Below are 22,871 nucleotides of genomic sequence, written 5' to 3' on the forward strand. Positions count from 1 at the left end.
TTCTTTTTTTTACACCATGAATACACTTTCTTTTTCTTTTCACTTTCTTTCTTTTTGCACTTTTTTTTTTAAATTTATAGTAATTGCATTGACTGCATTTAATTGAGCAAGTAGATTCTTGGTGTTACATGTTTTTTTCAATCAATACTCTTTTTCTCAATTTCAACTCAATTCAATATTCTTTATAACTCAATTTTATTATTTATTATTTTTATTTTCCTTATTCATTGATTAATGTTTCAACATATTATATAGGACCTGGATGGGCAAGTTCAAATATTGGAATTGTATTTTGCATAGAATGCTCAGGTGTTCACCGAGGTTTAGGTGTACATATTTCAAAAGTGAAATCGTTATCATTAGATAAATGGGATGAGCAATTAGTTGAGGTAAGACTTTATAATTATTGTCTGCATGTAATGTTATGCTGGATATAGCAGGTGGCATAATTAAGTAAAAATGTCTCAAATAGTTTCTTTCAAAGTTATGTTTTGGGATATGAACATTTTTTCGGATATGAACATTTATCGGGATATGATATGGCCTCATGGCCAGAAAAAATTAGATTAACAACTTTTTTTTTTCGTTTTGTTTTATTATTAATTTTTTTTGTTAAATAAAAGTTTTAAAAAACCTCGTTTTATCATTTTAGTTTATGGAATCACATGGCAATGAAAAGCTGAACAAGTTTTATGAAGCAAATCTTGGCTCAACTAAAAAAATTAGCAGAGATTCATCCAAGTGAGTTTGTGAGTTTGTTCAGAGTTTTTATTATAGTTGCTATTGGTTTTTATAGTTTGTTAGCTATTAATAGTTTTTCATTACTTTTTAAGTTTTTAATTTATAGGATTAGAAGTTATTTTGTTACACAGTTTTATTTTTCATAAATCTTTAAATATCACAAAACTTAAAAATACTAGATCCGAAAGACTTAATTATATTACTGCAAAATATGTACAACGTCTTTATTGTGCTTCTCAAAACCAAGATCCGAAGATTGAGGTAAAAAAAAAGAATTTAATTCAAGTTGTTTAAAAAGTATATATATGCACATACATACATACATATATACATACATTCATACATACATACATACATACATACATACATACATACATACATACATACAACATACATACATACATACATACATACATACATACATACATACATACATACATACATACATACATACAACATACATACATACATACATACATACAACATACATACAACATACATACATACATACATACATACATACATACATACATACATACATACATACATACATACATACGTACATATATACATACATACGTACATACATACATACATACATACATACATACATACATACATACATACATACATACATACATACATACATACGTACATATATACATACATACATACATACATACATACATACATACATACATACATACGTACGTACATATATACATACATACGTACATACATACATACATACATACATACATACATACATACATACATACATACATACGTACATATATACATACATACATATAATACATAATTAAATAGCTATAACAAGCTTTACTTTTTTATTTAGGAAATAACAAATACAGAAGAAATGGATGGTAACACTTGTCAGTCGGCTATAACATGACATAGAATGGTTTAACCTTAGAAATTAAAATGTTGTAAAAATAATTTCAATTGAAATTTGAAATTTATTTGATAATTTAAAAGTTAGATTTATTATTACGCACACAATAAAGGGTATTAGGTTGGTGCGATTACTCATTTAACTTTCAAAAAATAAGGTTTTCTAATGAGAATTTATTTTGTATATTACAAATGATTTTAATGTTCTATCGAGATTTTATTTTTGAGATTAGATTATTTAAATTTTTTTTTTTTTTTTTTTTTTTTTTGTCTTACGATTTCTTTTTACACATCTTATAATTTCTTATATGCTGGTTGGTCTCTTTTTTATGTGGTTTGATTACATGATTTTATGGTGATCACATGATTATTTTGATGCCGATAAAGTTATTATCTAAACTTTTTATTTACTTATTTAGATATTATTTTTGATTGCTTGTATATTTACAAAAAAAAATTATTTATATTTTAGGTTAAAATTATTTTGGTATGGTAAAAAAGTATTTTTAAAATTACATTGTTTTTTAATTTTTTCTTTGCCTATAACCATCGTGATTACGAAATATATAAATATATCCTTGAAAGTGAATGCAATAGTTTTCCAAAGAGATTCCTAAAATACTTTATGGTGGTATAATTGTGAAATAAATTGAAATTCCATTTGAAGCTGTTGTAAATTTTTCAAAATTTTGTTGAATTTTTATATTCAACAGAATATTTTTTAAAATTTTTACTTAATTGTTTTTCAGTTGATAATAATTTGATAAAATATGGTATTAAGTATGATTTTTTTTACTTTATGGTAAACATGCTCTGGCCTCGCTATCGGTATCATTCGTCTCTGTACCAAATTTGATTTAGACCAGGTGCGATAAGGCCAAATTTGGGTCAATGTCTCTGCTATCTATTCGATGCCTTTTACTTTAATGTTAAAAAAATTTTGTCGCAGCAAATATTCGACTCTAATGTACTAACAAATTTTGTCGCAGCAAATATTCGACTCTAATGTACTAACAAATTTTGTCGCAGCAAATATTCGACTCTAATGTACTAACAAATTTTGCCAAAAAAGTTCTTATAAGGGTTGACAAAAAAAATGTTTGCAAAAATTTTTTAAACAAATTTACCAAAATCTTATGTTTTTTTAGGATGCTAAAACCATATTTCAAAGCATTTTTTTTTTCTCCCACCATTTTTTCACTATATGATAACAATTTAATATTTGGAAAAATAGGAAAACTTTGATCTATAAAAAGTTGATAGTTAGAAAAGTGGTTACTTTTTCTCTTAGAATCGTGTTTTTTCATTTTTCCTCGTGTTTTTAAATTTGATCTTAAGATGCTTGTTTTTTAATATTTTTTCTCCCTTTTCTAGAATTTTCTAGGAGGTTAGACACTCTCTACACCCCTTCCCTCGTAGTGGCCGTGTGTGTATATATATATATATATATATATAGAGAGAGAGAGAGAGAGAGACGATTCTACAAACAAAATTAGGGGGGTGAATCCTTAAAAAGTACCGATTGGTTCTATAAAAATAAAAAAAAGTGTCCTCGAAACGAAAGATTAGCCGACTGAATTGTGTCAAATACCCAACTAGCTGGCTAAATTCGTAAAAAAAACCGACTATAACTTGAAAATCACCTTCTTTGTGGGGATAAAATATCCCCCCCCCCCCTCTTTTCGTAAAACCATTTTGCCTAACAGCAAATCCATAGTAGTTTTGTAGGCGGTCAATTATAGCATTTTTTAATTCCCTTTGTCTCCAATTCCTTTAACGGTTTTTTTCAAAATTCTTAATCTACTACTGACTCGTTTCTGTACATACCCAACACATTCTTACGCACCGTTATAACGGGATAAGTATCCCTAACACAAAATAGCTTTTACAATCGCCATCATCATAATAGTTAATATACTTTTTTTTGTGTGAAATAGAACGAATAAATATTCTTTGTGCACCAATTACTTCCGTACCAGAGTTACAATAATTTAATTTACATATATGTGATGTTTTCCCATCTTCAAATGCATTAGAATTATTTTCTTTAATTTTAGACTTTAGTCTCGGTAAAATTTGCAGGTAAAATTTCTTGATTACAAGTCAATCATTCAAATCTAAAATCTAAAGATTTTAGATTTGAATGATTGACTCATTGGCTCACAATCAAGAATTTTACCCACGTTCATCGATATTGCTAAAACAACTCCGTTTAATGAAGAAAATCCAAGATGTTGGAAGCTACCGTCAACTGATACTGCAGTATCAAAAATATTTGAAGTATCAAAATTGTATCAATATCAAAATTGAAAAATATTTGACAAATTTCTTTTCAGCATCAATCATTATTTCTTATGCAACAACTTTAGCACAATCAGAAACAGATTTAATTATTTTTAGTCATTGGTTTCGGAACGTTTGTTAAAGATGTAAGTTTTACTAATCCTGAAAAACCTTGACCGCATGCACGCATTTAATAAACTATTCTATTATTTAAATAAAAAGTTTTTTTCCCAGAACATATTTTTAAAGTATAAAACTTTATTTTTTCGTTGCAGTTGGAGCAGCGAAAATATTTAACGTTAAGCTAAATAAATTAAAAAAAAAACTTTTTCAGATTTTATCATTTTCAATTAAATAAGGCATTAGAGTATATTATGAGTAAATAGAAGGGAAAAGTTTTATTTTGCAATAAATTTTTCTAAAAAGTGCAGAAAATATGTAAAAAAAGGTTGTAAAATGAATTTTGAACCGAATTTTGAAAAATGATAACTTAAAAACCACTCGAAACTAGAGTTTCATATTTTTAAAACATTTTATATGAATAAAGTGAAGGGGCTGAACCAAAGATATTGCCAAAACTCGTGATAAAAGTTATGATTTTAAATTTTTTTTGGAAAAACACCGTAAATTGGAGGGCCAGCTAATAAAATCATGAAGTCATTTGTTTTGCTTCAGGCAATCTATCATTATATGTAGAACAAACTCTGAAAATTTGAAAAAAAACCTTCAGTCATTTATGAGCTATGGTTTTTTAAAAATTACAAAAAAGCAAAAACTAAAAAACAGCAATAAACAATTTAAAACTAAAAAAAAATATCAAAAACTTCCAGATGAGTAAAGTTTATAAGTTTCTAGTAGTTATTCTTCACTTTGTCAACTCTTAATTAATGGCTTTTTTTTCATTTAAGTCTTTTTTACTCCTAAATGATATATGATAATAAATATCATATTATATATGATAATGCGTTTTTGATTCTTAAAATATTAGAGCATTGCTGTTTTTAACCGCTCTCAAGGATGAGGTGACTCGTTACTCTCAGAACATCAGCAACTCCCTCATTAAAATATAACATAGCTGAGTTTACTCTTAACTTTAATAAAGCTTCGTAAATAAAAATGTTCTTTGGGCAATATAAAAATTAAAAAGCTTTGCTAATATTACAAGAAGTATTATTTAAATAAGAAGTATCACGATACTTATCTGATGAGCCATACAACAAGAGTAACTTACACACACTTTTACTATATAAACGTTACGCAAACCATGTTGACCTATTAAACTAATGCGTGATTAACAAAGTCTGACAAAAAAAACTTAAATCAGGGCAAAGAGAGAGAGACAGCAATTATAAACCCAAGTTAATATTGCTAGGGACCTGTTTGGCAAGTTTTTAGTGTATCTATTTCCATGAAATCTTCTGGATTTTTTTACTTTGAATACTTTTTTTGACTCAGCATAGTTTACCCATTATTTAAAAAGTTTATTTAGATAACAAAAATAAAATAAAGAAAATAACAAAACAGGTTGCAATTCTTATTACCGGTTGTTATGCGTGTTGCTAGACCTAAAACTTGAGAGTTACGCAAGTATAAGTACTTTTATTCAACATATACAGTATTGGACAAAACATTTGCAACCAACATTGAACAATGCTAAAAAGTGTTCCTAATTTTACATGTCTTAAAAACGAAACGAACTATACTACCACAGCAAACAGTTCAGGAGTCTGGAGTCATAGCATGCCATGACATAAGCAATCAGCTGACAGCACACAGGCAGAATTTCGTTGACAAGGGCCATTTTGCAGGGGACAAAACAAGTGCAACCTTTTTGGTTTGTTTCATTTTCTTAAGTCTGGTCCGTGTCAACGTCACGGAAGTTTTTTAATGATTAAAGGAAGTATCCAGAAGTTTCCAGAACCATGTAGAAGCTTCCAGAAGAAGCATCTGGAAGCATCCAGAAATATCCAGAAGCATCCAGACGCATCGAAAAGAAGCATCTAGAATCTTCCAGAACAGGTTCACACAGGTCCATTTTACTATAAAAGAGACATGTAAATCGACATGTAATTCAGTCAGTATATGGAAGTCAATCAGTCAGTATAATCAAGACAGTTTATCGAAGTGAGTTTTATCAAAGTGTTTTATCGAAGAACATCAATACAAGAAGTGAAATACAATAAGTGTTTCATTACATCAATACAGTCCACATCCGACCAAGATGTTTAACACGGTAAGCCTTGAGAAGCGTGATTATTTATTTTTATTATTTTTATGAATTCAAGTGCAAAAATGGCTCCCGACAGTCTTGGATTGGAACTAAGAAAGAAAATTGTTGGCGATTACGTAAGTGGAATGTCACAAAAAAGTATTTGTGATAAATATCGCGTGAAAAAATGGACCGTATCAAGACTATGTTCCAAATATCGTTCTACGGGGAGGTTGGCAGCAGATAACAGTAAAGGTGGAAGACCGCGTTCCACCACCGCGTTCCACCTAGAGAGGATTCTATGATTGTCAGATCCGTCAAGAAGGATCCCTGGATATCATCAGTCGAGATACAAAAGCAAATAGAGCTGCCTGTATCGGATCGAACAATCAGACGACGGGCTGTTGAAGCCGGATTGTTTTTTCGACGACCTGCAAAGAAACCGCTGATTTCACTAAAAACCCAGAAGAAAAGACTCCTGTTTGCTACATCTCATATTGACTGGAATGTGCAGAAATGGCGAACTGTCCTGTTCAGTGATGAATCGAAGTTCAACATCATTGGGAGCGATGGCATTTGCCGTGTACGTCGACCGGCCGGAAAACGCCTCGATTTACGTTACTGCCATAAGACCGTGAAGCATGGTGGAGGCAATGTAATGGTCTGGGCGTGTTTTTCTGCTAACGGTCTAGGTCCAATACATCGAAACGATGGAATGGACCGTTTCATTATAAAAATATCCTAAAAGATGTTATGTTACCTCATGCTGAATGGAATATGCCAATAAAATGGGTTTTTCAGCAAGACAACGATCCAAAATACACTGCAAAAGTAGTCAAGCAGTGGTTTCAAGACAACCACCTATCGGTGATGGATTGACCGCCTCAATCTCCGGATCTCAACACTATCGAGAACCTGTGGGAGATCGTCAACCGCAGAATTAATCGTGAAGGTGTTCGTAATAAGGATCAACTGTTTAAACAAATCCAAAAGGCCTGGGCAGCGATTTCACAAAGTTTCATTGATCACCTGATCGAATGCCTCGAAGGTGCAAGGCTGTGATCGACAACAAAGGATTCGCCACGAAATATTGATAGCGAAATACAGCTTGGTCAACATTTTGTCGAGTTGCACTTGTTTTGTCCTGAAGGAAATCAACTTTTTTTTAATACTTTTGATTAATTTATTAATTTTCGTGTACAAATAATGAACTTTGTGATGAATAAAACTTGAAGAACATTGTCTCTAAACAGTTACATAGTTATTTCTCTAAATTGAAAAAATGCAGCACTTTTATATAAAGAAACTAAATTAGCATTATTTGGTTGCACTCGTTTTGTCCGATACTGTAAATAAAGACAAAGTTAATTTTTTTGATTGCTTTTTTTCTACTTTGCAAATCCTCTAAAATTTAAAGAAATTAAAAATTTTATGCTTTACAAATTGAATTTATAATTTTTTTTTACTATAATCTTGAAAAAAATAATTCAAAACTGTACTTTTGTAGATAAATTTAATTCCTTAGTCATCAATCTTAATCTTAATGACAATGCATTTATCGAAGCAAAATCTTCATTTTTTAACATACAAATTATAATAAAAAAATATATACGAAGCACCGATAAAAATAGATTTTCAAAGGTTTAAAGAAACTAAAAATAATATAAACTCTAAAAAGATTTTGCCCTTAAAACTTTTTTCTTTTAAAATTTAATTATCTAACGTAAAAATTAGTCATCAAGATTAGACGAACGGTATTTGATTTTTTAAGTTCTGTTTAAAAAATCAAATACCGCCTTCGTGTCTTGGCTTCAAATAGCTTCATAATTAATTAAAGCAAACGCATAAACAAAGATGTTATAATAAGAACCTTTGTCTATCCAAAAAATTGCTTTAACGTTCAAAGAAAAAAAAAACTAATTTATATCAACGTCATCTCCCGTGAAGCTCTTCTTTATCCTAAGCAGCAATGTTGTATACCACTGGTCAAGGCGCGAAATCGAGTCATATTCACGAACCTAAATAGAATACACAGCAATTAAAATTTGAAATTAATTATCAAATATTAAAACAAACAAAAAAACAAAAACACTAAGTATGGTATTCATGGTTAATGAAACCGTACTGCTTCCGTAAAATGATCAATATTTTCTTCTTTAACGGCTTCAACTAATTTCTAAAAGATGAGTTAAAACGTGAGTTATAAAAAAAAGAAAAAAAAAGAAATAAAAGAAAGAAAGGAGAATAGAGGTTTTGATAATAGCTTGATTAAAAAAAAAAAAGAAAGGAGAATAGAGGTTTTGATAATAGCTTGATTAAAAAAAAAAAGAAAGGAGAATAGAGGTTTTGATAATAGCTTGATTAAAAAAAAAAAGAAAGGAGAATAGAGGTTTTGATAATAGCTTGATTAAAAAAAAAAAGAAAGGAGAATAGAGGTTTTGATAATAGCTTGATTAAAAAAAAGAAAAGAAAGGAGAATAGAGGTTTTGATAATAGCTTGATTAAAAAAAAAAAAAAAGAAAGGAGAATAGAGGTTTTGATAATAGCTTAATTAAAAAAAAGAAAAGAAAGGAGAATAGAGGTTTTGATAATAGCTTGATTAAAAAAAGAAAAGAAAGGAGAATAGTGGTTTTGATAATAGCATGATTAAAAAAAGAATAAAAATCTGCAAAGAAAAAAAAAGTTAATTATTTTTTCATACATTTAAAAACTTAAGTTCTCTAGAATCTTCTAATGCCGGAAACATTTCCAGATACTTGTTAATGGCAACCTCCACAGCAGCGATATCCAAGCAAAGCCAACATAACGACGCTCTAAAGTAATGCTCACGAGCACTGTATTTAAGAAGTGGACTTTCAATGCAAACTGCAGCGACCTAACATACTTATGATTATTAAAAGTTGCAATTTATTTTCTTAAGATTAAAAATAATTAATTTCTTAATTTCTTGAATTTAAAAATAAAACTCATAATTATTAAAATATAAAATTGCAATCACTAAGTTCTTGTGGTGTACTTTTTAAAGTCGTTGGTAATAATAAATTGTCGTTGGTATACTTGTTTCAAGTCACTGGTGATAAGTTTTCGCTCGTGTATTTTTTATAATCACTAAATTTTGTACTAAAAAAACTACTAGGTTCGATGTAGTGTTACCTGGGATTTTTTATACCGATAATGCAATGATTTAATTATAGCGTGATTTTGAAAATTTTTAAATTAAGCTCATTAAAATTATCAAGAAAATTAAAGTTTTTAAGTTTATTTAGAACTCTTTAAACTCCCGCACTATGAGTCAAACTAAAATTTATAAACCGACGTAAAAAAGTTCTTCCACGAATTTAGTATACTAAACAATAAATTGCACTATTTTAAACGAAAACATTAAACAGATTAACGAATTTGAAGTTGTAAAATTGTCTGGACTTAACTCATAAAAGTAAATAATGATACCATAATAATGATACTAACTGTTTCCAGACAGTTCTGTCTGGAAACAGTTGTATGTAATTCGGATTGTGTAGTGTAAAAAAAAAGGGCTGATCTAAGTCTATCAGATGTCACCACCCAAATAAAAGATATTGCTTAACTCTACATAAATGATGGTCATCATGGAAATAGTATGACTTTTCCTAATGTCATATGAAGTACTTGTAAACAAAACTTAAGAGTGAGAATACTTTTAGAGGATCATGGGACTTTAAATTGCTTAGGTATTTTATATACTCTATGTTTAAACAGATATTATTTCAATCTCATGTAAAAAAACTCCTTGTATATGAATGGTTTATTATTTCTGCATAAAAAGAATTTGTATTTACAATATTTTAATGGTTTAGTAAAATGATATCATAGTTTTACTAATCTGGAACATTCTAGTTGTACAACTGGTACATTTTGATTATTTTGAATTTGAATTTTAAATTATCACCACTTTGCACAATTATTTGTTAAGTTATAATAAGCAATAAAAGTATTTATAAAAAAAATTATAAATAATGTTATGTATAGAGTTAAATTTATAGTATATTGAGTACTCTTATGTGCTTAATGAGGGGGAGGAGGCGTTAATTTTGGAATTTTTTACCACACACTCTAAGCTTATTAAGACCTCCCCCTCCCCCATTTATAATTTTTACTTGTTATCAATAAAAAAACATCTCAAAACTAAAAAAAAACTCCATATATATATATATATATATATATATATATATATATATATATATATATATATATATATATATATATATATATATATAAATTCAAGTATAAAACTGTTAAATACAAAAACTGTTTAATATATAGTGAAAACAAACATTAATTTTATTTTATTTGTTAGTCAAACAAAAGAAAACATGAAAGGTCTGAAAACTGCGTCATAGAATAATAGAAAATGTAAATAATTATTGTAATACATACGTCATAGAGTAATAGAAAACGCCGATTAGAGCTGGAGTGATAGCATGTAATTAAAACCTGTTTATTAAGGTTTTTCCCACATAATGTGTAATGCTTCTTTGATTTTTAAGTGATGTGAAGGTTGGGCGTAGTCTAATACTGAAAAAGAGTCTTTATTGGATTCATTAAAGCAACTCGTTTTTGAATAAATATGTTGATTTATATGAGAAGTTTTTAGTAATTTTAAATGTTCCACAATTCTTTTACTCAAATGTTGAGTGGTTTGACCCACATAACAAGCATTACAGCTTTTACACACAAATTTATATATGCCATTTGAGCAGAGATGTTGAGGAGTTTTATCTTTGTGGAAAAATATGTGTTAATTTTAAAGGATGAGAATGCCAATTTAATATTAAGAGTTTTACAATGTTTTTTGTATAAATCATTTATTTTGTTTTGATAGTAGACATGTGTGAATGACCTGAAAGTTACCTAAAAAAGCAAATCCTCTAAACTGCCCAATATTAAAAATTATTGCAAAGTACTGAGTAATTATTAGATAAAAAAATTTATAAAAAAAATCAAAAAAACTATGCAGAATCATTAAAGATTTGAAAATGTCAATTTAAAAAACATCAAATAGTTTTGATTTTGTGTATTTGATTTTGATATTCTGTGCGCCTATGGGTACCACCAAAACAAAAGTTCGAAACTTTATTAGATACCCACAGGAATAAATTGATTTCTTTGAAATATTTTATCTTCTTATATTAATGTATTAAAATTAAAACTTAGTTCCCAATAAAAGTCAATGAGTACCTTTTTTAGTTGTTTTTCTAGTTTCACACTTATTTCATGTACACGCTTTATTAAAGTTGTCTCAATTTAGAGTGTAACAAAAGTAATCAAAAAATTTTCTCTTGAACTTTCTGCTACAAAAAACTTTGTTCTGCAATTAGAACAGGATTGACTTGAAAAGACTCAGTTGAAAGAAACATATTTCAAAAACTAAATAACCAAAAAGAAAAACTAGTTGAGTTTTCTAAAGTAAGGCAAGTTGAACTTGTTTCCAAACAGAATTAAAGTCATCAGAAATTTAGTGTTAAAAACCTCTCTTATTTGATCGTACATATTAAAAAAAAAGGTATAAATTCATGTGTAGATTTTGTAAGATTTTCTTTAGATTGTGGAGTAAGCTACTTATAAATTGTTGAAAATGTTTTTGAGGAAAAAGAGAACCTGAAAGTAAATTTAAGAATATTTCAAAAGTCTTATTGATTCTTAATGATGAAAAATATGAAAACCTAAGATAAGTGCTTTAAAAATTTATTATTAACTTAAAATGCGCTAACATATTATTTAGTTAGTCATCGCGTGTTTTTTAAAAATGTGTGATGAATAATTAAACTGTAGGGTTGTGGCGTATGTACATTTGATATTAGAAACCTTAGAACTATTGGTAACCTAAGGAAACCTTAGACCTTCAACCTAAGGGATCCTAAGAACTAAGTATCTATAAAAAATGGGTCTAACAATCTTTCATGAAAAAATTTGACAAAAGTGTAAATAAATATTTTAACATTGATATGAATACTATGCAAGAAAATTTAGTAGTTGTGCCACAAGATACATCTTATCATCAAAGATGTAGACAAAAGAGAGATAAATTAGCAGAATGCAGCTTGTTAAAGTAAGCAGAACAGTGTGGAAAGGTAATTCATGGAAAGTTTATGCCTACATGGCATAAACTTTCCATGATATAAATACATTATCAATCACAAAAATTTACACTTTAGACCACTTTTGTGCTTTACACTTTAGACCACTTTTGAGGTAGTAAAAAAAATTTTCTATCTCTTTTTATAGGATTGTATAGTTCAATTTAAAATGTAAATTTTCATGAACTTGCTAACTTAATAACAAACATTAACAGTTAATAACTGATAAGGAAAAACACATTTAAAAGTTGAAATTTTAAAAATATTTTTTGCAAAGCTTTTACTATTTTTTTTACATTTATTGTTTTTATTTTCATTTGTTTATTAAAAAAAATGTTTTTTTTTAATTACTATTTGAAAACAATTATTGGGAAAAAAAATAGTACAAGATATTGTGACTATTGATTAGAGATGTGCTGGGTACCCGAGACTTTTTTAGATGTGCTGGTTTACCTTGCAATTATTGGAGATGCCTGGTAATTTTGGAGATTCTTTTTAACTTTTAAAGATGCCTGGCAACCCAGAAACACAAAAGAGGTTTCGGTTACCTGGAAAACCCTGCAGCGTACCGGGTAATTTCAAATTACCTGGCAAACTTACACAAATTACAGGGTACCCATCTTCTTCCAGGATTCTCGAGAATTTGAAAAAGTTACTTAGCTACTTCAGGGGTAGCCAGGCACGACCAAAAATTAGCTAGCAACTCCAAAAACTACCAGGTACCTAGAATAACCAAAAATATCACAGGGTACCCAGAACACCTTTACTATTGATAAAACTTTTTATTTAACTAGAATTTAAAAATTTAAGTCAGAAGGAATCTTCAACTTTGGTGTATATTGCATAAAAACTTTACTGATAATACATCATCATTACATCATTAGGTGATGCAGAAATAGAGATTTTATAATAGTTCTCTATTATAAAGAAATACAGAGTTTGAACACCACCATATCCCTAGTAGTACCACACTCAATCTATTTTTTTAACAAAGAGACCTTGCTTAGCACAGTGATGCATTAAAGTTTAATACATAAAAATACATTTGTAAAAAAATGTTGAAAAAAGTCATACATCTTCATATATACTTATAGCTTTTTTATAATTTTCCTGTTGCGCATGGTAGAAAGCCATTTTTAACAAGCATTTGTTTGCAGCACTAAAGAAAGAAATAAAAACAAAAATTAGTTAAGTTAATATTTTATAAATATAGCTATGTATTAAATATAGTAAACAATAACATCAATTCTTCAAGTCGGCGTAAAATCACACCGTATTAAAAAGTATTGTTTTAAAATTAACCATCTTGAATTGGGGGAAAACAAACTAAAAAATCTGTAGCGGTTTGATTAGATAATTTTGTAAAAAGATACTAAGAAGTTTTAAAGCAGGTTGCTCGAACAACCTTAAAAAAAATGAAGAACTTTAGTCTTCCTAAATATGAATTACTTCGAAGAAAGTGGTTGAATACGATAAATCGTGCTGCATGTAGCAAGCAATAGTCTCCTCTAATGTTTATGTTTGTTTGACACACTTTATTACTGGTGTGTTACTTTAAATTTGCATCTTAATTTAGTATTGGTAAATGAATTTCGAAATATCAATACTTTTTTTATACCTTAAAATAACTAAAATAATATGTAAAAAGCAATGTAAGGCAATATTTTATTTAAACAGATGTTTAAAAGTATGTAAAAATAAAGTAAAATTATCAAAAAAACTTATGTTTTGCAGAGATCTTGGCATCTCTGCAAAACATAAGATCTTTGCAAAACATCAGCAACATAATTAGATAAATATGAATTAAAAAAATTGTTGGTCAAAAAACTTGTCACTTAAAAAACCTCCATTGTCTAGAAAACTTAAAATGTTCTATAACTAACTAATTTACTATATTTAATATCTAATTAACTATATTTAAAATCAGTTAAAGTATATAATAATACAAAAAAAAAAAAAAACAAAAAAAAAAAAAAAAAAAAAATTTAACTAAATTAACTAATATTTAAACTCATAACAACTAATTCATGCAAAAAAAAATTATGGTTTTAAAAGTTAACAGTGAATTTAACAGTTGTGCCATTTTCATTTCTATTTCATGCATTTCCTCAACTCCTTATGTTTAGTTTTCATTTCTAATTTATCAATTATTGCAATAGTATTGAAAAACTGTTAATACAAGTATATTTTTATTTGGATTCGAAATAAAAATTGGGTTAACAGATACTGCAGTGCGTACAATGACAAACTTCCAATGGGACTTCTCAAGGAGGTTTGTCATAAGACCAGCTAAAAACTATCCACTAACCCACTATCAACCTGAGCATTACCATGTGACAAAGTAAAGATAATTTCAGACACTTCAAATAAGTCTTTGAAATTCTAGCTTACAAAAGCAGTTAAAAAAAAGATTCAACCTATCTTTATAAACTTTAAAACTTGTAAATTCTAATCTGTTGATGCATTTATACTGATTATTGACCTTATTAGTCAGCATTAATCCATTTAGATTTATGCATTAATTCGTTTAGATTTATGAAAGATTTTAAGGCTATTGTAATGGGGTTTAAAGCTAAGTTCTAGTAAGTTTATATTAAAAAAAAACTTCTTTTCCTCCTTTTATTAACAACCCGAATGTGAAACTGAATACAATGAGAGATCTTATTAGCTTTTCAAGTTCTTGGTATAAGAATGGTGCTAATGGAGAATTCCACTAAAAATTTCTTAAGACCAGCAACCAAAGCCAAATATCGAAAAAAAGTAATTTTAGCAGACATCAGAAGATAATCAGTAACAATGTTTACAGTATAATTATTAGGTAGTTTAAACTGTGTGACATAAAACTTCACATTATCATTAATATTTGATACATTTTCAAATTTTTATTTTATTTTCACACTTTTTTCATGACTTTTGACTGTTTTATATTACTTAGGGAAAATGTCTTTCCGAATACACTGCACATACCATGCGTTTTATCATCAGCTCTTTAAAGCCAATCCCATAATGGATGACATTCAAGATTAATCCAATCATTATCAAATAAGTTATTTTAGGCATTTTTATAATTTCTTTAATATTTACCTGGAAAAAATTAACATTGTATTAACATAGTTAAACAAAAACATACATTTAGATAGATTTATACATTTCAAAGATAACAAAGGTAATAATACAACAACAATCATATTTTTCCATTTTAATAATGTATGGCAACATAAATAGAAATTTTTCATTTAACTGACGCTTTTGTGTGTGTGTTTTCTAGGTTGTTTTTTTTTATACATTTAAAAAAATTAAAACTAAAAAATTTTGAAAAAAAGATTTTTTCCCCCTGACTTTTAGAAAAAAAAGTAAAAGTCATTGACTCTTCCCTGATTTTTTCCTGATTTCAAGTTGGCAGGCCAACCTGATAACATTAAATGTAACTGTGTGTCCCATGAACTCTGAATTAAGATAACTGGCTTTAACCATATCAACTTTGTCATCCCAAAATCGAACCAAAAAGTCCATTTGACTCCAAATGTTGCAATATAACTGGCCTTGATGGGTCCACATTGAAACAACTTAGCAATGCTACTATCTGGAAATATTTTACTAAATAATTTTCCAGAATAACTTGAAAATAAAATAAATGTTTCAAGCAAGACATCAAAAAACCAAAGAAAAAATGTTTATCAGCATTTTATCAATTGTTTTTTTAAGAGTTTTTGTTAGATTTAAGAGCAGATAGTATCAATGATTCAATACTGTTGTTAGGAGACATTTCTGTGTGCTTTTTACATTTTATGTGTGATGTTAAAGAAGCTTCTCTCATATTAGTAATATTAATATCTTTAGATAACAAATCACAACAGTTTCTGCTCTTTTTTTCTTAACCAATTTTTAAAATGTTTTTCATTAGGCCATTTTTTTTGAAAAAAACTTATTTTTTAGGCATCTTCTAATCATTTTATCTAAAAAATACCTTTTTTTTTTTTTTTTTAGATTATTCACCTCCCCAAGGCCCGAGGGGGGCCACTACAGTCGAGGAGGCTATTCATTTTTTTTTGTGTTTTTATTATTATTATTTTTTTTTATAGTTGTTATTCGTGGTGCAACCCTCTCTCAACTCTTAAACTCCGAAACACAAACCTTGACGAGCAAGGCCGCTGCGCGGAGAAACTAAGTTGAGCGCGGTACTTCCAGGGACGTGGTGGGAGTCGAACTCCGAACCTCTCGCATACAAAGCGAGCGCTCTTACCACTACACCACTACCTAAGCAGTTTATAAGCTAAAAAATACCTAAGCAGTTTATAAGTCAAAACTTTTTAACTTTTTCAAAAATTTTATACTTTTTATTATATATAAAGTAAATAATATATAAAATAAATATTTAAGCAACATTAAAAACATATATATATATATATATATATATATATATATATATATATATATATATATATATATATATATATATATATATATATATATACTATAAACATAATATATATATATATATATATATATATATATATATATATATATATGTATATATATATATATATATATATATATATATATATATATATATATGTATATATATATATATATAACAAAACTGATAATAACCTGATTGAAACAAAAAAACAATAAATAAATAGAAAGCTACAAACAAGAAATAGCAAATATATAACCAACTACTATTTTAAAAACAAAAACAAATTGTCTATATATTTATGATTTCAGTTTTTGTTATGAAATCAATCAAATAATAAATAAAATATGCCTTATAGTGTATATATTAAAGTGTTTTTTTGAGAATCACTTAAGAATATCCATTGAAAACAAAAAAAAATGGATAAAATTTATTTTTAAATTCCCTGTTTAAAAATAAATAAACAAATTTTTACATTAAAATATTAATTGAATTCAAAGATATTGACTATATAAGAAATTCAAAAAGGCCGATTTTGAATTCCAGAACCCTATTATGATAGAAAGTTTAAGTTCAGATATCTCAGCAGCTGCAAGAATTCCCAAAATTATTTTTGGGAATTCTTGTATCTCTTCTTATATTGAAGTTGAATTCCTAAAAGTTTCAAGTGTTAAATTTACTTGACAACTGGGTAATTTTCAGTTCTAAAATGGACCTAATTTTACCATTTTAAGGCTGGAGGCTTTTTTCGGGGGTCTAACTTCTATAATTTTGAATCCAATGTTACAAAACTTATCATGACTATTGACTACCACCTTTATTCTCATAAAATAACATAATTTTCACATTTGCTTGTGTATTCTGCTTTCATTTGCTTTATTAATATTGAAATTTTTTCTTTAAAGAGTTTATTTTTATAACTTTGAAGTCCAAGATGGCCAAAAATAATTATTCTTGTAAAATAAATTTTTATTTTTTCGAAAGATGAGGTAGATTTCCGCTATCAGAATAATTTTTAAGTACTTAAGATAATTGGTTTTTTATTTATATGGATTTGAAATCTAGACTTTTTGAAAAAGATAATAAATTGCTTGAAATTGCCGTAAATTTAGAATGCTTCAAGACAATGAGTTGAAATTTTAGAAAAATCTTTTTTTCCATAAAACTTATTAGGGGTGTAAATTTCAAGATAATCTGAGATTATCACCCGGAAGATTTTCAAAAAAATGGCTCATCTTATATGGAATGAGCCTCATAGCTGTCAACTAAAATTAAGAAAAGGGTTAAAAAAAAAGTAAATTTAAAAACAAATTTCTAAAACCCAATAGTTTTATATGTTATTAAAACACAAATTTTGCAATCAATTTTTTCTGGTATCACTGCTTTATTAACATTCGGCTGTATGCATGCATAAAAAAACAAAAAAGTTCAGAAAGATGCTGGTTTAGAACCAAAGACATTCGTTTTACGAAGTCAACGCCTTCTAAATATGCTAAACGCGTGTATAAGTATGAAAACAAATAATATTTTTATTTTAAAAATTATTATTCTTTTTTCCATATAAAAAATAAACTTATTTAAAATAACTAAATTAATTGACTTATTACATAACTCATTATTGAATATTGTATTGTCATCAAGCAAGAGCATGTATGCAAAATTTGAAGAAAATCTATAATCAGGAAGTGACTCAAAAATTGATTTCAAGACTTGATGCTCTCAGACAAACAAACAAATGAACAAACAGAAACGACCAGTTGATAAAAGCATTGGTAAAAAATTGAAAAACTTCAAAAAATCTTACAATAAAAACATGTTGCAATAGATAAAATACCTGTTTGATTCTTCACCTTTATAAAAATCAGCAGCTTTGGTATAGTGATTAATTGCCTAAAAATTCAATTAAAAACTTTGTATAAGTTAAAATGTTCATTATCATAAATTCAATTATCAATAAGGAAAATAAAGTTTTTTTGCAAACAAAATCAAAAGGTATTCATAATAAGGTTTTATTTGTTATTGTCAGTATTTTGCTAGTGAAAAACTTCAAGAGGATATTTCCTTAAAAACTAATACTTAAGATCAAATTAATGTCAAGCAACTTTTGTAAAAATAGGATTTAAAAAATTTATTTATGCAATTAATGTTGTTGTTGAAATAAAAACAATTTTATGCTATAAATAATGTCATAAAAACAGTAAAAACCATTCTTTAAAAATCTTTTTTGACAAAACAACATGTAAAAAATGCTGACAGTTGAAAATGAAATTTTTGCAAAAATACTTAATATGTTAAACTCACTAAAGTAACAACTTTAAAACATGTTAAAAGTAAAATAACAACTTTCATATTACCTCATTGATATCAGCTAAGTTTGTTTCATAAATTTCTGCAATTGTAATATGGTGTTTTGCAGCTATAGAAAATCTACCCTGTAAAATTTGAGTCAAAATTTCTGTTAAGAAAGTTTTGCAAAAAAAAAAAAATAAAAAAAAAATCATAAAAAAATGTTGTGGCAAAAGTATTTGTTTAAAATCTAACTTTTTAATAAATATGATACAAATATATTTTAAATTGTTACCATTTCAGTGTAAATTTCTATAGCTTGTTGTAAGCAGTTAATAGCTTCTAAAGTATTAGAATTACAAATTAGTGGTTACATAAACACATTTAACTGGTATAAAAAGAAAAAAGTTTCTTAAGCCCAATTCAAACCATAATTTGGAAAATAAAAAGCTTGTAGTTCAAAGCAGCAGTGATTAGGATAAGAACAACTTAAAAGTAACTATGCTATTGTTCAGCTATTTGTTCTGATAAATCAATAAAAATAAAAGACAAACAATGTTAACTTTGCAATGCATGATTTCCATGTAAGGTCAGTAGTGAAGGATAATTTAAAAAAACACAAGAGGACTAAGTAGAGTGTTGTCATTGATTAATAAAGAAAACAATATTACAATAATTATTAGAAGTAAAAAAACATTTGCAAAAAACCCAAAGCTGTCAAAGAAAAAAAATGATTGGCTGACTGTTCTAAGCAATCAAAAAATTATGAGTTTCATCAAAACATGAACATAAATATATTGTCTGCAAATAGAGCTACTTTAGAAATAAGATTATTAGAAATATTATTAAAATGAAATAAAAACATCAAGGGCAACTTTAACACTGCGGTTAAAAAGAAATGATTCAATGATTTTAAAAACATTCCCAGATACTTACACTTACGGAGAAGACCAGAATACCAGACTTTATTAATTTTTGATATGTCAAGAACAATAATCTTTGACTCACTGCTTCTGTCTTAGCCAAGATAGAAACTTTCTGTTTAATGGTTAAAAAGAAAAGAGGGGAAAATAAAAAGTAGTTCTTTTGATTTTGTTGAAAAAACTTAAATGAAGGGAAGGACAGATCGGCAAATTGCTACATTGGTCAGGGCAATTCCTAGACTTATAAAAAACCTGTTTCTTTACAATGACAGGAATTGTGTGGTCATTAAATTCAAAAAATAAACAGTATTAGAGATGGAATCCTAAAATTTATTAATAACATTGTTAAAGATTTTTTTCTTTTGAGAAAAAAATACAAGGTTTAGAATTATAGCATCATTGAGTTTCATAAATATAACATTATTACGCAAAACTTTTTGTCAAACTTATTAGCTATTTTGATTTTTTTAAATAATTTTATTAAAATTTTAAATTAATAAATTTAAATAACTTTATTAAAATGTTAAGCTAATAAATTTAAATAATTTTATTAAAATTTTAAATCAATAAATATAATTTATTTTTAATCTCTAGTAAAATAACGAAAAAAAATGCAAATATTAATAAACAATAAAATAATATTAACTAAATAAAAAGAAGTTTATTAATTTATTATTAGTTTATTAAGACATATATAATGGGTTTTTTTACACGTGAAAATCCCGCTTCAGTTAACTTGTTTCCTTAGTAATAATTAGTATTGTAATTTTAATGACGATGTCAATTTCTATTAAGTTATTATTATTCATTAGTAATGAAGTTTATATAAAAAATAAGTTTATTAAGACATTGATTGCATTGACTTTTGCAATGATAAAGAGAAGTTTTTTAAATTCTGTTGAAAACATTGATTATGCAGAAAATTAGCAATTGCACAAGGAGAAAACTGTGTAGTTGATTAGAGCTTGATTGAAATTAACAAAAAAAACCTACACCTGTCTGAGGCAAAAGACATAAGTCCTAAAACCATCACAAAGATGGTTTATTAGTAACAAGTGTGACGAATGAATGAATCTAATGTAGGAGAAGTGCAAGATAAAAGTTTTAGTAAAACTATACCATAATCTGAACCATAAAAGCACCTAAACAAGAAAAACTTGGCACAAACTAGGGTCAGTAAAGCAAATCACAAAGTTAACTGTCTGAGTAAGAGATCAATAAAGACAAATATTTTGAACTTTAAAACCGGTGGTATTTGAGCCATTTAGTATGATGAGTAATTAAGTCTCTAATAAGAACAATTATGGATTATGGATAAATGGAAAGGGGGATAAAAGGAAAAAGCAATTTGATTGGAAATTGAAATTGAAAAAATATTGAAAAGAGTGCAGTCTTGAGAAGATGAACGATAAAGAACAAAGAAGAAGGGCGATTTAATTAAGAGGTGTTTAAAAAGAATAATCAGAGGATTCAATCATCATAAGTCATTTAAATCTTTAATCAAGAAGACAAGATTTTACAACAAACAGATGAATTGATACAGAAGTATAAATTCATCTGTTTGTTTTCAAATGTCCAGACCAAGCATAAGACTAAAGGAGTCTTTGTAAATCAAATGATAACAGCCATCAAAACTAGATAAAACAAATTTATAATAGTCTTACAAAGAATTTTGAGTTTTGCAAAAGATTCAACAGATAAAAACTTTGAAGACCATGAATACTTGTAAAAGATAGAAACAATTTATTTGTAATGATAGTTTGTTTAACTTTTCTAAGGTATTTTTTTCATAATTTCAATTAATAACTTGACTAAATCAAATATACTGTATAACACCTTAAATAATAAGCTATGCAGTTGCCTTATTCCTTGGTGATATATTCCAACCTTTAGTTATACCAAAGTGTTCCTTCTGTGGTTTCAAAAATGCACAACAGAAGCACTCATGACAAAAAAAAATTTTTATTAACAGCTTCAAATTTGTTCAATATGAATTTTCTGCTTACTCCTGAAAATGCACTAAATGCTGTATTGAAAAACCAGATACAAATATTGCTGAAAAACTTATCGTTTGATGTCATATTGGAACTTTCAAACACTAACGTGTTAAACTTATCAGTTAAAATAGGTTAAACAAAAAACAAAGTTTCTTTGCATTTACATGAAAACCTTGGTAAAAGCTTGGTTATTACCAATATTAGGATTCAAATGAAAGGGTTACATGATTCTTTGTCAGAATTTTATGATGTCAAAAAAGAAACATTTATGTTCAGAAATGAAACATTAACTGATAGCCAATCAGTTATAACTATGTCAGATCTTACATAATGAATGAAAGAAGCTTAGATCATTATTCTAGTATAGTAAGAGTCTCAATGGATTCAGGACAGGGATTTCTGAGATGTGTTTTAAATTTTTGATCCTTTAGACAAATATTTAGGCACAAAAAAAGATTAATGATGCTAGTGTAAAACAATTTATAATATTTTCTGAGAGAAAATGTTTCTGAATACAATAGAAACATTAACATACTTTAAACTCCACTGAAGTTAGTGCACATTAAATATTCACTAGTGTTTGATCTTTAACGCAAGAATTTTATTATTTTGGCAAATTTGCATGTTTATGGTATGAAAATAAAAGTTTACTTGAAAGTGGTGCAAAAAAGAAGTTTGGATCCATAGACTGTACCTAAAATAAATTTGTTGCTGATGAGTGCAGATATAAGCAAATGAAAAATTTTAAAAATAGCATTTCTTCAAGATATCTTGATGCTTCATCTTTACCTGATGAGTGCAGCTTCAATAGATACTAAAATAAAATAAACCTTTCCAGTGTTTAGTTGTGCCAGAAAGTTTGCTATTGTGTGTGTGTGTGTGTGTGTGTGTGTGTGTGTGTGTGTGTGTGTGTGTGTGTGTGTGTGTGTGTGTGTGTGTGTGTGTCTATATATATATATATATATATATATATATATATATATATAT

General features: G+C 27.4%; 2 protein-coding genes across 2 annotated transcripts in view; one reads left to right on the top strand and one right to left on the bottom strand.

Annotated features, from left to right (window-relative positions):
- Positions 1-2,168, top strand: part of LOC100203222 (arf-GAP with coiled-coil, ANK repeat and PH domain-containing protein 2) — a 39,594-nt gene extending 37,426 nt beyond the window's left edge. The window contains exons 17-20 of the mRNA XM_065805161.1: positions 256-389; positions 653-741; positions 921-1,002; positions 1,598-2,168. Coding sequence (XP_065661233.1) covers positions 256-389; positions 653-741; positions 921-1,002; positions 1,598-1,654 — 362 coding nt within the window. The 3' untranslated portion in view covers positions 1,655-2,168. The remainder of the gene's footprint in view (positions 1-255; positions 390-652; positions 742-920; positions 1,003-1,597) is intronic.
- Positions 2,169-7,699: 5,531 nt separating this feature from the next.
- Positions 7,700-22,871, bottom strand: part of LOC100198421 (alpha-soluble NSF attachment protein) — a 32,420-nt gene continuing 17,248 nt past the window's right edge. Inside the window, exons 4-10 of the mRNA XM_065805163.1 lie at positions 19,260-19,306; positions 19,033-19,110; positions 18,513-18,568; positions 13,336-13,420; positions 8,847-9,020; positions 8,271-8,321; positions 7,700-8,163 (exon numbers count right to left, since the gene is read on the bottom strand). Coding sequence (XP_065661235.1) covers positions 8,062-8,163; positions 8,271-8,321; positions 8,847-9,020; positions 13,336-13,420; positions 18,513-18,568; positions 19,033-19,110; positions 19,260-19,306 — 593 coding nt within the window. The 3' untranslated portion in view covers positions 7,700-8,061. The remainder of the gene's footprint in view (positions 8,164-8,270; positions 8,322-8,846; positions 9,021-13,335; positions 13,421-18,512; positions 18,569-19,032; positions 19,111-19,259; positions 19,307-22,871) is intronic.

The sequence above is a fragment of the Hydra vulgaris genome, chromosome 09, assembly GCF_038396675.1.
Source record: "Hydra vulgaris chromosome 09, alternate assembly HydraT2T_AEP".
NCBI classification, from domain to species: Eukaryota; Metazoa; Cnidaria; class Hydrozoa; order Anthoathecata; family Hydridae; genus Hydra; species Hydra vulgaris.